This window comes from Amaranthus tricolor, chromosome 2 (genome assembly GCF_026212465.1).
Source record: "Amaranthus tricolor cultivar Red isolate AtriRed21 chromosome 2, ASM2621246v1, whole genome shotgun sequence".
NCBI classification, from domain to species: domain Eukaryota; kingdom Viridiplantae; phylum Streptophyta; class Magnoliopsida; order Caryophyllales; family Amaranthaceae; genus Amaranthus; species Amaranthus tricolor.
Window position 1 is genome coordinate 35,246,422 of NC_080048.1, and position 13,911 is coordinate 35,260,332.

General features: G+C 33.1%; 1 protein-coding gene across 2 annotated transcripts; it reads left to right on the forward strand.

Moving 5' to 3' along the window:
• Nucleotides 1-3,883: 3,883 nt before the first annotated feature.
• LOC130806510 (protein TIC 62, chloroplastic) lies at nucleotides 3,884-13,452 on the forward strand. 2 transcript variants are annotated; one of them, XM_057671631.1, is made up of 16 exons: nucleotides 3,884-4,180; nucleotides 5,287-5,404; nucleotides 5,513-5,585; nucleotides 6,407-6,455; nucleotides 6,586-6,762; nucleotides 7,468-7,549; nucleotides 7,656-7,728; nucleotides 8,083-8,193; nucleotides 8,364-8,507; nucleotides 9,189-9,269; nucleotides 9,349-9,485; nucleotides 10,201-10,386; nucleotides 10,559-10,750; nucleotides 10,960-11,145; nucleotides 12,225-12,422; nucleotides 13,113-13,452. In XM_057671631.1, the coding sequence occupies exons 1-16, from the start codon at nucleotides 3,964-3,966 to the stop codon at nucleotides 13,165-13,167; spliced, it is 2,079 nt and encodes a 692-aa protein (XP_057527614.1). In that variant the 5' UTR covers nucleotides 3,884-3,963; the 3' UTR covers nucleotides 13,168-13,452. The 2 variants fall into 2 exon arrangements, with proteins under 2 accessions (XP_057527614.1, XP_057527613.1); XM_057671630.1 differs by having other exon boundaries at nucleotides 3,886-4,180; nucleotides 9,183-9,269.
• Nucleotides 13,453-13,911: the final 459 nt, after the last annotated feature.

Consider the following 13,911-nt stretch of genomic DNA (forward strand, 5'->3'; position numbering starts at 1 on the left):
TCCTAAACCCTAATTGTGGTGGGAGTCGTCACCCTTCCAATACAATTTATGCTCGAGCTCTACAGGATAAGTAGCTAACCCTCTGTCTTACACCGCATTTTACGTGCCAGCCAACACGGGCGCCGGGATTTTACATGCCGATCCATGGTTCGACATTACCTAACTATCAGGGTCATTCAATCAATATTCGTTCACACAAGTAGGTCACATTTTTATAACTACAATTTGACTTTGACTTTGACTTTGACTTTGATCAACTTAGGTGATAACCTCTTTTATTTAATAAAATTCTTAATCATAACGTAAAATTAACCTTTATGTTCTTATACATTCATTATTAAATTTTTACACATTAAATTTTATTTATAACTTTATTTTTAATACTTCGCTAAATTCACACTAATAACTTAATATTCTATCAATAGTCTCCAAATTAATATTTTCCACAAGTAACTACTAAATCTATTTCTCTTTAAATAAGTTCCCAAAATCAGCATTTCCAACTTTACAATAAATAAAAATTTATTCTCTTTGAAAAAAATTAAATATTCTAATTAAAATTCAAGTTAAAATTGCATCATTTGGATAACTTTTCAAAATTCTACAAGTTCACCAACAATCAATATTTCAAGTTATCAAACAAATAAAACTTATAATTTCACAAAAATCAATATTTCTAGTTTTAAAACAAGTAAAACTTATAATTTTCACAAAAGTCAATATTTCTAATTATAAAACAAGTAAAACTTGTAATCTCACAAAATCAATATTTCACACATAGTTTGAGCGGTAAGTATACTAAAAATACTTTTACATCACTTTACATAAATTTTGGTCAAATAGTTAGCAAATAAAATATTTTGTACTAAATAGTGATTAAAAGTTACTTTTATTATGAAATCTCACATACAAGAAAAACACTTCAACATTTAATAACTTATAAAAATTTCTCAAAAATATCTTTTTAAATTGTTATTTTATTATTATCACAAAAATAGTTGTAATAATTTAAAATAGTAAAAAAAACTCTCTTTTTTATATATGATAGTGGTCGAGTGGCCTATGAGTGTTTTGGGCCTTTTTCACATAAAAAAAACGAATTAATTTAATTTATCATACTAAATCCTAGATTTAAATAATAAACATAACCACTTACAAAAATAAAAACTTTACGCAATAACTTAGAAATTTACTATAATCTTAAGGATAAACTTAAATCTCAAAATAAAGTATAATAACAATATTCTTAATATAACCACACTTAATAAAAAATAAGTTCATAAAATAACTTACTACCTTATAAACTAATTTGAAGGCTAACATAAACATATTAATAAATTTTTAACATAAAATTTTTTAAATTTAATAACATTCCTAATGTAACACATAATTCATAAACATACTAGCACTAGTTTATAACATGAATCATACTTAATATCACTAGAATATAATTTTGCACCCAACTTTCTAAACTTGTTCAATGATTATTAAATTAACATACTAAAGAATACTTTTAGCATACACATACTTAATATAATCTTGATCATAATTTTATTAAATTAACTTCCTAATAAAACATATCAGCATATTTCATACTTTGCATATCATAAAGTAAATATAATGTAAAATTCCTCAAAAAGAGTAGGGTAAGAAGTTATACCATACTAACACCAAAGATTAGTACTAAGACCCTCCAAGATAGATAATAATACTCCAACGATAATTAATCCAAACTCCCAAAATAATAATGATCTAAGCTCCCAAAATAATTAAATCTAAACTCCAAAAATAATGATACATTAAGTACCTAAAGTTTTAACCCAATAATGCTCCATAATGATAATGATTTAAGCTAAATAAAGAGTGTTCTAAGTTCCATGTTCTTGAATTTCTTCTATTAATAATAAAAGTATTAATGTAGTAAGATCTTAATGAAGTGAAAATATAAGAAAGAATGTTAGAAAGATTTGATGATGGTGAAAGTGATCTTAGGGCTAAGGGGTATTTATAATGGGTATGGGCAACTTTGTAGTTTATTAGATTGTATGAAAAAGAGTGTTAGGAGTATAGAAGAAGGTTAACTTGTGTAAGTGATTTAGAGTGTGCAAGTGAATGTGTAAGAGTGGGAGTGCGTAAGTGAATGTGTAAGAGTTTGGAGTGTAGAAGAAAGTTAGCTTGTGTAAGAAAATGGTGATAGCTTGTGTAAGTGATGAACATCATGGGTTACTATAAAAAAGATTTTGGTTCGTCAAATTTTTGTTCTAGTATGTACAAGTGAATATACTTTAAAATAATGAGTAAAGTTGATCATGAAATATGTAGTTTATTTAGAAATTTTTGCTTAAACTATACTTAATAGTAATAATAAAAATACGACTCATTTTTATGCATAAAATAATTAAATCAAAATTATAAGGTTAAAATAATAAGTAGTTAATGCTATTTAAGGAAGAAAGTTAAAATGTAACATTTTACAAAACCATGAATATAATAATAAAATTTTACTTTTCGTACTGTAAAATAATAAAATAATATTTTAGTGCTTATAAAAAGATTTTAAACAAAATACTATTCTAAAGTTTAATATTTGCAAGAAATTACAAAATCGGAAAAGATTTAAGAATTAAAGATGGTTTGAAATGGATAATCAAAGAATTAGATATTTAAATTGAAAATTCGGAATAATTAATCAGAAGATTAAGATTAAGAATTTTGAGTCTCTTACAATTATTGGCATGTAATGTTCAGGATTCATTGAATTAAAGGGATTGCAATTTGGGAGAGTTTGGTACTCAGTATTTAAGAATTGAGTTATATTGCTCCATCTTAATTTTACTTATATTATTACTAGTCCGTCTTGCATGAGACTGTCTCACGGTTAGACGACCTTAAAACAAGAAGCCCATAAACTAAATGTTTCATTATTGGGCTATTTAACCCAAGTATGAGGCATGTCTCACGGTAAAACCTTCTCATTTAAGAATTTCTGATTAACATACAATAATAATGTAACCACGAAAATATACATCTTGTTGTGAAAAAATAATTAAAAGAAAACGAATTCAATAAATAAAAGAATCACAAAGTAATTTAGCTTTCGTGGATCCGATGAAAAACATTTTGAGGATAGTAATGAAAATTTTTTAGCGATGCTGATAAGGGTCCCTATTTCTAGTCTCGCCTTTGGGCCACTAAAAGTTTAGAAACATGCCTGAATAACTATAATGAAGCTAATATTTCAAAACGAAGAAAGTATCCATATATATAGTTTACAATTGAAGCACCTGAAGTTATTTTTTTTTTAAAAAGGATTAGAAATGAAAAGGGTGACTAAAGAGAAGAGGGAAATTATTATTTAATCCAAAATTTTCTTTTATTTATTTTTAAAAAATTTTGTTTTCTTATAGCAAACAAAGTGGGAAAATTTGAAACAAATAATCAAAAAAAATATAAAAAAATTCACACAATAGTCAACTTAGCAAAATAATTCCCAAGATAAATAATTTTTTTCCAAAGCTGTGGTTTGGGGCTGTTCGTTATTAGTAACAGCGAATAGATGCGCGCTAAAAACAACAGATCCCCTTTTCTTCCTCATTTTTGACCCTGTTTGACCAGGTTTTAGCTTTGTTCGCTGTTACTAACAGTGAATAAATCTTTAGTCTTTTTTGAACCCTCTGCATGTGTTCGCTGTTACTAAGTGCAAACAAGTCAAACTTCAAGTCTGAAAAAAACTAATTATCTTAAGAAATAATTTCAAAAATTTTTGCAATGTGAATTTTTTAATATTTTTCTTATTTATTTTAAATTTTCATAATGTGAGAGCCTTTAAGTTAAGTGGCGCAAATAGAATTGGGATACTTCGTCTCATCCACAAATCTAAAGATTTAATTTATCCGCCAATTATCTTGATCAATTTTTTATGCTTTGAAATTATCAGTGTCTATTTTATTTAAACCCAACAACATGCAAATTCCTCTTCCATTTTCTGGTAAAATGGAGCTTCATTCTTTACAATGTTCATCTTCTCCTGTAACCACTTTACCTTCATCTATACTTTATAGAAGCAATTTGTTAAAAAAATCGCATTTTTATGGCCAATTTATCAAATTCTCCGGTTCTGAGAAATACCCATTTGCTAGAAATCTTCAAAAGTTCCACATTAGGGCTCAATTATCATCTGGTATGGTTTTATTTTGTTTTATTTGTTTTGTTGAAATGTGGGTTTTTGTTTCTTAAAATTGAAATAAGGGTTTTGCTTTTTATTTTTTTTAAATTTATGGTATGATTGCTTAAAGTTCTGCTCTTTAATATTGTTATTTGGGTTGGTTTTTATTGAATTTTATGGTGGAAAATTACATACATTGGTTATTTTTTGAGTGTTAAGATACCTTTGAGTTTTTTGCATTCATATTGAATGATTTAATTGAGATTAAAGTAAATTGTATGATCACTAAGATTAGAGAAGATTTGATTTAGTGGAATAATGTGTTGAAAAGATTGTTGAGAAATGGGATTCTTTTTGGGTTTGGAAAGTAAGGTTTATAGTTGGGGAGTAGGGAATTATGCAAATCATGTGATCAAGGATGAATTTTTTTTTATTGGAATATGATTCAATGGAATGAGACCATATGATGATTGGAATTAGGTTGCCCTAATTTAGGGCTTGTTTCCTTGACTTATTAGGGAATTGTTCCAAGTATTGATTTAAACTTTTGATTGGATCAAATCTCCTAGTGATAGTCTTTGTTTGGATTTGTCTAATTTTCTTACTAGGATTATTAATGCGCCAATGAATTTTCTTTGAGAGCTCCTAGATTCATACCTTTAACGGCCCGTTTGTTATCGGTACTAAATGATGGTAATGGTAATGAAAAGTTAGTGTAATTTTTGTCGAATTATCTCTTGAAAAAGTTTGATGGTCATGGTTATACACCTTTATCAATCTCATTTTCTTCACAAAATTCATTCCAATACATTACCATTTAAACATGTAGTATTAGATAGTAATAAAAAATTGTGAAGAAAATAATAAAAAATTGTGAAGAAAAAAACTTTTGAATGATAAACTTTCATTACCATGGAATGATATGATACATATTATGAAAATTTACGCTACAAATCATTCCTATTCCCACTATCTAGTACTGATTATCAAACGGGCCGTAAAAGTTGTGTCAATTGGAATTAAATCCTGTTATGTTCGAATTCACATATTCATGTTTAACCCATCTTCGAGGAAGAATTCCTTATTTCTATAAATCAAATGTGCAATTGTATGTTTTCTAGGCGCTACAAGAGCTAGCTCTTCACCTATTGAGGCAACTACCGAGAATGTTAATTCTAGAGATGATAATGTTGTCTTTGTTGCTGGTGCTACCGGTAAAGTTGGCTCGCGAACTGTAAGGTCAGACAATATGAGTCAATATCATAAGACTCGGTTTAGATGGTTATTTTGAATATAACTTTGTGAATATGTGGTCTGAGTGTCTAAAGAGTTGGTCACTTTCTCCAGGGAGCTCTTGAAGCTAGGATGCCAAGTTAGAGCCAGTGTGAGGAGTGCACAGCGAGCTGAAAGTCTGGTGCAAGTACGTTTTCCTCTTTTCCAAGAGATACTTTTTAGATCCTAGTGGAATGTGCGTCTTTTCCTCCCCTTTTTATGGTTGATGCTACAACAAATACAAAAGGAATTAATTCTTTGTTTGGTTATTGGTATTAAATGGTGGGAATAAAAATGTAAATATAATGTAATTTAGATTGGAAAATTAATCAATAAGGTTTATGGTCATACTTGTCCTACTCTAAACAACAAGCTAAAAAGTTGGTGTAAACACGTTTTTTACTTTTTTGAGGGATACTTTTTAGATCCTAGTGGAATGTGTGTCTTCTCCCCCCTTTTTGTGGGTGATGCTACCACAAATACAAAAGGAATTAATGGCTCGTTTGGTTATTGGTATTAAATAGTGGGAATTGAAATGTAATTATAATGTCATTTAGGTCGGAAATTTAATTAACAAGTTTTATGGTCATACTGTCCTACTCTAATCAATTTTTTTCCTTCACAAACTTCATTGCCATCCGTTAGAAGCTGGTATTAGGTGGTAATGAAAAAAAAAACATGTCTGAGGATGAAAGCATTATTACATTGGAATGATATAGTAAATTTCATCAAACTTAATTCTAAGATTCATTCTCATTACCACCATTTAATACCATTAACCAAACAAGGCGTAAAAGGTTTCCTGGGGTTGGGGTTGGGGAAGCAAAGTGGGTAACATACCGTAGGGAAAACTTGTCAAACATTTTGGAGAAGATATTTTATATTTATAAGGGTTTAGCTTGGTTTAGCAGGTTTCTTCTTTATATAGTGCCTTAACTCTACAATGGTTGCTTTTATGGTTGTTTTCAGAGTGTTAAACAGATGAAGGTGGACACCGATGGCATTGGTGGACGCAAACGTAAGTGAAATGCAATAGAACAATGAGTTGTTATCAATTGGGATCATCAGAATACTTACAGAAAGTCAAAGTACTCTATTAAAAATTTAGGCCTTCGATAATAACAGATTACTTTTGGTGTTTAGCCCAGCTATAGAGATGCTTGAAATCGTGGAATGTGATCTAGAAAAGCCTGGTCAGATTGTTCCAGCGTTGGGCAATGCTTCGGTTGTCATATGTTGCATCGGAGCCAGTGAAAAGGAAATTTTTGACGTGACTGGACCATATCGTATTGATTTTTTGGCTACCAAGAACCTTGTTGATGCAGGCAAGTCAGCATTTAAGTTGATGAACTTGGGATTTTCCTTTGTCTTTTCTCACGCATGTGATAATATCTTAAGGAACCCCTTTTGCTGCTTATACAATCGTAAAACTTTGAGAATTAAATGTATGGAACTTTTAAACTTACGGTATCCAATCCTAGTGAGTGTCTAGTATACGCTTGAATGAGTACCTATCGTATTGAACATTTGTACCTGCAATGTGAAATCAGTGCCGTTCTTGACAATTTTTGGACCCTAGGCGAAAAATAAAAAAGCGCCCTTGATTAAGTAAAATTTCGGTTTTTTTCTCTAACTATGCATTATATAATTTCTTTTTTTTCCATCACATCAAAATGTCAAATAAATGTACGAATTTAAGATCATGTAATGATAAGGTACAAAAATATAATTAAATATTAATTTTTAATAATAAGGATTAACTTAATTTGGGCCTTTCATGAGCTAGGCTTTGGGCGATTTCACCTCAAAACTACCCCTATGAACGGCCCTGTGTGAAATCCATGCAGCATGTGATCAAAGAGCGAATGTTTCTTTAGAAATTGAAGGATTTTCCTTTACAAAAAGCCCAAAAGGATTTTCCTTTATGTCAAAGTTAGGTTGAAGCTATTGCTGTTGTTGATATTCTAAAAGACATGATTCACTATCGAAACTTCAGTTGATAATACGTTTTTATCTTATCTGACGTGCAGCAACCGTTGCTAAAGCTAACCATTTTATCCTGGTTACTTCCCTTGGAACAAACAAGTTTGGATTTCCTGCAGCCATCCTTAAGTAAGAAAACTAGTTGATCCGTTCACAAAAATTTTCAAATGCTTCAACTTGAAAAAAAAAAATCTATGTACGACATATTGATCCTGGAAGTATCTTTGTTCCGTAGTTTGTTTTGGGGAGTCCTGTGTTGGAAGAGGAAAGCGGAAGAAGCATTGTTAGCCAGTGGTCTACCCTATACAGTGAGTGCTTGCAATATTAGGCATGCTATGTTATGTCACTAGTTATCAGGGCCGTCCCTTTTATTTTTGGGCCCTAAAGCAAAAGATAAAAAGGGCCCTAAAAACTTAATACGTAATAAATAATATAATACTCCATGATCTTTTATTTTTGATATTTGAATGACTATTAAAAAAACATTAATAACTCATTACTTAGCATAAAATGTGAATTATTTTTAATTTTAATTCAACCTTATACATGAAATTAAAAATTTTGGATCCTAAAAGATTGGGGCTTTGAGCGATAGCCTGCTTTGCCCTTGCTAATCGACGGCTATGCTCGTTATTTGCTAACTGTACGCATATTTTTTCTAGATAGTGAGACCGGGAGGTATGGAAAGGCCTACGGATAGTTTCAAGGAAACTCATAACATGACTCTTGCACAGGAGGATACTTTGTTTGGGGGCTTAGTCTCTAATCTGCAGGTATATCAATCGTATAGCAACATGCCATTACCCCAATTCTAAGTAGCTCCCGCCTTGGTGGGGACGTATATTGATCATAGTTTTCGTAAAAGTTTCAAACTTTTGGTTATATTAATTTGAACAAAAATATTGTAGTGCGTGGATAATCAATCTTTATCAGTTAAGTGTAGGTGGCAGAACTTTTGGCGTTCATGGCACAGAATCAGAACCTATCTTACTGCAAAACAGTGGAAGTGGTTGCTGAAACAACTGCACCTTTAACTCCTATGGCTGAGCTCCTTGTGAAAATCCCTTCGAAACGGGAGAAACCAAAGGTAAATCCACTCAACAAACATCAAAAAAAGAAAATAATGAAAAAGATAAATTTGAAATGAATACTCGAAAATTTATCCGTTAAAACTACAAAATTAAGCATTGATGTCAGAGAGTTTTTACTAGTGGAACATAATTCGCTAGCTGATTCGCCTTTTGAATTCGCGATTCGCTCAAATTTGCCCAAGAATAGCCCAAAACCGACTATAAGTCGCTTTTTTCGATTCCCGAGGAGATTAGCAAATCATGTGACACTGGTTTTTACAGTAGTATGAATGATTTAATGAGCAAGCTCTTTGCCTAGCGCTAGTTATTTGGGTGAGAAAACAAATTTACGATGTATGTGTAGGGTTACTTCTAACAAAAGTTTTGGGCACGGTTTGAGGAAATTGTAATTGTTATCCAAGGGAAAAAGATGATGTTTTCTTTTTCTTTCTTTTTTTCAATTTCCAGTCACCCCTTAGCTGCTGATTTTTTCTATAGAACTTGTGTAACACCCGAATTTCCTTTTGTCCCTTGTGGTTTTTGTTTCATATAAGGGGTTGGAAAACCAAAACCGCTAGTGACAGAAGGAAATTCGGGTGTTACAACTTGCCTGTCTTTAGTTGGGTTTTGGAGGGATGAGGGATTAGCTTTCTCTACACAAAGAGATGATTGGGTTAAGATTTTTTTTGCAGGATCAGATACCAAAAGCCCCTACGACATCTGGAGCCTTAGTTGAAAGGAGCGTTGTTATTGAAAAACCGTCTAAAGAAAAATTAGTGGCAAGCTCTTGGATTTCTGTCCCTCATCTGTTATTGGTAGTTTTTCTAGTCATCTTAAAAGTCATAGTTTCATTTGCAGGAACAAGATGCTCCATCTAAGCCAATTGACGCTGAACCAGTTAAAAGTTTCATCTCTGAGGTACCAACTGATATAACTGAAGAGGAATCGGTTCAAGATAAAAGAACTACTTCTGTGACTTTATCTCCATACACAATGTAAGCTAATTATATCACATCATAAGGACTAGTAGTTGATATTGTTGCTGAAAGCATTACTGTATTTGTTGTGAATCCTATATCCGTACTGTGTGGAATCCTCGGGTGTTCACTATTCTAAAGAAAGCAACTTGTGAAAAGTACCGTATAAATTTACAAATAAGGCTCCGAATCATTGTTATCTGGAAAAATATTCGTTTTGGAACCGGGAACAGGAACGGAAATAAGGAATGCAATCTAGATTGACTCGGAAGTCGGGAACAATGGGGTACAAGATACATTATGTATAAAAATATATTTGAAAACACGATTAAATCAAAATGATTTTTTGGCTTTAAGAAATTGTTTTTAAGAAGAATTTTTTAGTGTTCTATGTTTCATCTTATTTTTAAAAAAGGTCTTCTACACCGGGACGTCAACTTGAGCTATTTGGGTCGCATTTCGTGGTGATTGGGGACGGATGTTCCTGGATCGCGGAACGTGGCTACATTCCACGTTCCATGTAACTATGCTCTGAATGGAGAAAGAGAATCCATGTGGACGACCATTAGAATTGATATATTGGTTCATGTAGTCGTCCAATCTTTTGCGATTATGGTTCTGGCATTGTGTTGTATATAACTATTCGAATTCTGTAGAGAAACACCAAGTTATATCATTCCTTCATCATCTAACTTGCTTTAGCTTTTGATCTTATCGATGATCAACTTTTCAGGTACGATGACTTAAAGCCACCTTCCTCCCCGTGTCCAACTGCGCCTAGTGGGCCAGAAAAGAAAATTCAATCCGATAGTACAGTTCCTAGTACAGCAGATATTCCCACTACTGTTTCAGAAACAGAAGTCGATACTGCTGAGACAGTTGAATTGCAGAAATTGCAGCCTCTTTCTCCTTATACCGCGTAAGTTATAACTCATTGTATCTGGTTATGGATTTTCATGGGTTGAGACTGTATAATTCATAAAGTGCATTTAACTTTTCGGTTTTAGTGTATGAGCGAAACACCAAGTTATATCATTCCTTCATCATCTATCTTGCTTCAGATTTGAATCTATCAATGATTCTTTTTTCAGGTATGATGACTTAAAGCCACCTTCATCACCGTGTCCAACTGCCCCTAGTGGGCCTGAAAAGAAAATCGAATCTGACGGTACAGTTCCCATTACGGCAGATACTTCCGTTACTGTATCAGAAACAGAAGCCGAGACTGCTGAGAAAGCTACTGTAGAGTTGCCGAAATTGCAGCCTCTTTCTCCTTACACCGCGTAAGTTATAGCTCATTGCAGTGTCACATGATTCACTAATCTGATCTTGTCTCGAATCGCGAATAAAAAAAGCGAACTTTGGTCGGTTTTATGCTATTTTTGGGCCATTATGAGTGAATCGTGTATTTTAAAGCGAATCATGTACACTTCCTTTTTGTATCTGGCTTATGCTAACGAAATTGCCCTTTATGTTTTTGTTTCGTGAATAGCTATGAGGATCTGAAGCCTCCCAGCTCCCCATGCCCGTCACCTCCTGGTAGTTCCTTTAAAGAATCTCCGAAGACCTCAATTACTGATAATGGTGTACCGAAGGTCATTGATGAAACCTTGGCACAAGATATTAAGCCACAAGAAATTCAGAAGAAATCAATATTTTACCATTCACCATACCCTGTGTAAGTCTATACAACCACATATTTATAATATTTGAGAATGCCATTTTGTGATTGACATCAAAATTTTACCAAAATTCCCTTCATCTAGCCATGTTATAGTATTCCTTCTTTTGCTTAAAATCGAGGGAACCATTTTAGTAAGACACAATTTTCAAACAATTTGTATGAATGTTGCATGTTGTTCCTGTTAAAAATAGGAAACAATCAAAGAAAAGGTTACCTTTGGGTGGTTGTGGGGGTAAAATGGTGGTTGGTCGGAAAATCATGGGATTCCTGCCAAATAACACCAAGAACCCCGAGAGTGGCCCACGGGGGTGGTGCCTCCGACGTCCAAGTTAGTACTCACATATCGGCTATATGATGTAGCAAATAGTATAGAGTTTAGAAAGGGAAAGTTTACTCTTGCCCTAAGGAGGCAAAAATCATATCCTTTAACTTACCCCAAAAAGGCTTAAAAGTTTAACTTAGTGGGCCTTTTTAGGTGGACTTAGCCCATATAAAATATGGGCTCATATTTTATATACAAACACGTGTATTTCAAACAATCTGTAAACGGCAAGCAATAAATTTACTTAAAATTGAGGGGACAATTTTAAAAAGGCCCATAGTGCGAGTTTGTGACTATTGTAAATATTTTGAGTATTTGGCACTTGAGAGTTTCATACGTTTTGATACCATCTCAAGTAACCAAATTTCCGAAGGCGATAGAAAGCCATCACGCATGAGTTTCTTGAATAACGCAGCCACATCCCCTTTTTTTGTGTAGTTATTGTGCAAGCATCTTTTCCTTTGTTTGATCTAACAACATCACCGTTTCAGTATAGGATGGACCTAACACTCATCTCTACATGTGTTAAACGAACTCGACTCCCACTTTTTTGTGCTAGTTCTTACACAATTTAATATAATTAGGAATTTTAATCAAATTACCCGGGCCATGGCCTAGTTAGGTCCGGGCCTTGATTCTCCGCTTCTGGCAATAACTTCGTTGAAAATCAAGTCGGAATCCTAGATATAATCATATAATTTAGCTGGTTAATAGGTTATTAGCGAATAAGTCGTCCATCTTTTCCTTACAGTTATGAAGATTTCAAGCCCCCGACTTCACCAACACCAGCAGCACCTACTTCATCAGCGACTCTCACCTCCTCCGTTGCTGAGTCTCAGATGGTTAGCATGTCAAACAATGGCGCACCTGAACCTGTGGAAGCACAGAATACTGTTTATGAGCAGATTTCTATACAACCAAAGCCGAGACCACAATCTCCCTATACTATGTAAGTCTAGTAGCATTTGATCTTTTTTTCACTTTGATCTATAAATGACTGTTTCATGATTGCCATTTTAATTTATGAAGCGGGAAAATGCATTTAGATAATTCGATAGCCTGAACGTGGGATTTATGTTCTCCCGTTCAAGAAATTGTCCCTCCCAAATTTCCTTTTCTATTTATTACATCACAAATTGTTGTATGTGACGGTCTCACCGAGAGATGCGCCTCATACATGAGTTAAATAGCCCATTTCATACATATTATAAGAATATAGGCTCGTTGTTTGAGGTTGTCTCACCAAGAAACAGTCTCTCACAAGAGTAGTTAAATTTGGCTAAAGGTTTGGAGGGAAGGCAAAAAAAGGGTTGAGGAAAGGGAAAGGAATGTGTAGTGTAATGAGCTTGGATTTCCTTCCAAATCTTTCTTGCTTGGAAGGGAAAGGGAATCAAACATTTACATTTCCTTCCATAGTCCATTCCCTCCCCTCTATTCTTATCGAATCAAACCATTTTCACATGATTCGCTAATCTCTTCGCGAATCACAAATCAAAAAGCGAATTATGGTCGGTTTTGAGCTATTTTTAGACCATTTTGAGCGAATTTCAAATTCAAAAAACAATTTAGCTACCAAATCTTGTTGCATTTACCAAACTAAAATGAATGTTGACATATCTTGTTTGTTCCTTGGACTAAGGTATGAGGACATGAAGCCACCAACTAGTCCCATGCCATCAGCTGGGAATCAGTAACCGCCGTTCAAGTGTGGATTATGTCTCGCCCAACGAAGGATCGCTAACACCCAAGTGAAATTGCACACCATTCTGCACAATATAATTCCTTACTTCACTGCAATTTGTAATTGCAATTGATTTTTTGGAATTGCAATTTGTAGTTTGAGCGGTTTATTCTGTATTTATTCACGAGAGCATGTCAAATTTTAGAGGAGCTTCTTATTATGAACTATGAAGTTTTGTATTGTATTGTACTCATGCTTCAATAATCATAAATAATCTCTTTTTATAGCCTTTTGCCTATTTCAGTGTTGTATTACTATTTTTTTTTTATATTAGGGTACGCTGAGGGAAGGGTAGGGCTAGATGAGATTCGATTTTAAGATATTGTTCGAAAATTGCAGTACTTACTCCAATAAAGACAAGATCCGATGATATATATGAGATTTATGTTTTCCGGTTACTTTATCAGTATTCAGTTTATGTATTAATGTATAAATTACACTTCCTCAGTATCCACTCAAAAAGGAAAAGGGGAGCACAAGTGGGAGATTGGAATTGGGAAGACACAACACTTTGATAGTAGCTTGCTTGGTTTTTTTTGGATTTAGGGGTAGGTTAGAGATTCTCTACAGATAAAGGGGAAAGAAAATTAAGTATTGCTATAGGTGGCGAGACTCAAATTCTTAGTGAAAGGAAAATACTTCAACATGTTTTCCAGATTATAACAATTGTGTAATATCAAGTCGACTTTCATCTTAA

Coding starts and splice junctions, on each gene's coding strand:
- LOC130806510 (XM_057671630.1), top strand. CDS start 3,964: ATGCAAATTCCTCTTCCATTTTCTGGTAAAATGGAGCTTCATTCTTTA. Junction 4,181..5,286: donor TAGGGCTCAATTATCATCTG/GTATGGTTTTAT, acceptor TATGTTTTCTAG/GCGCTACAAGAGCTAGCTCT. Junction 5,586..6,406: donor GAGCTGAAAGTCTGGTGCAA/GTACGTTTTCCT, acceptor GGTTGTTTTCAG/AGTGTTAAACAGATGAAGGT.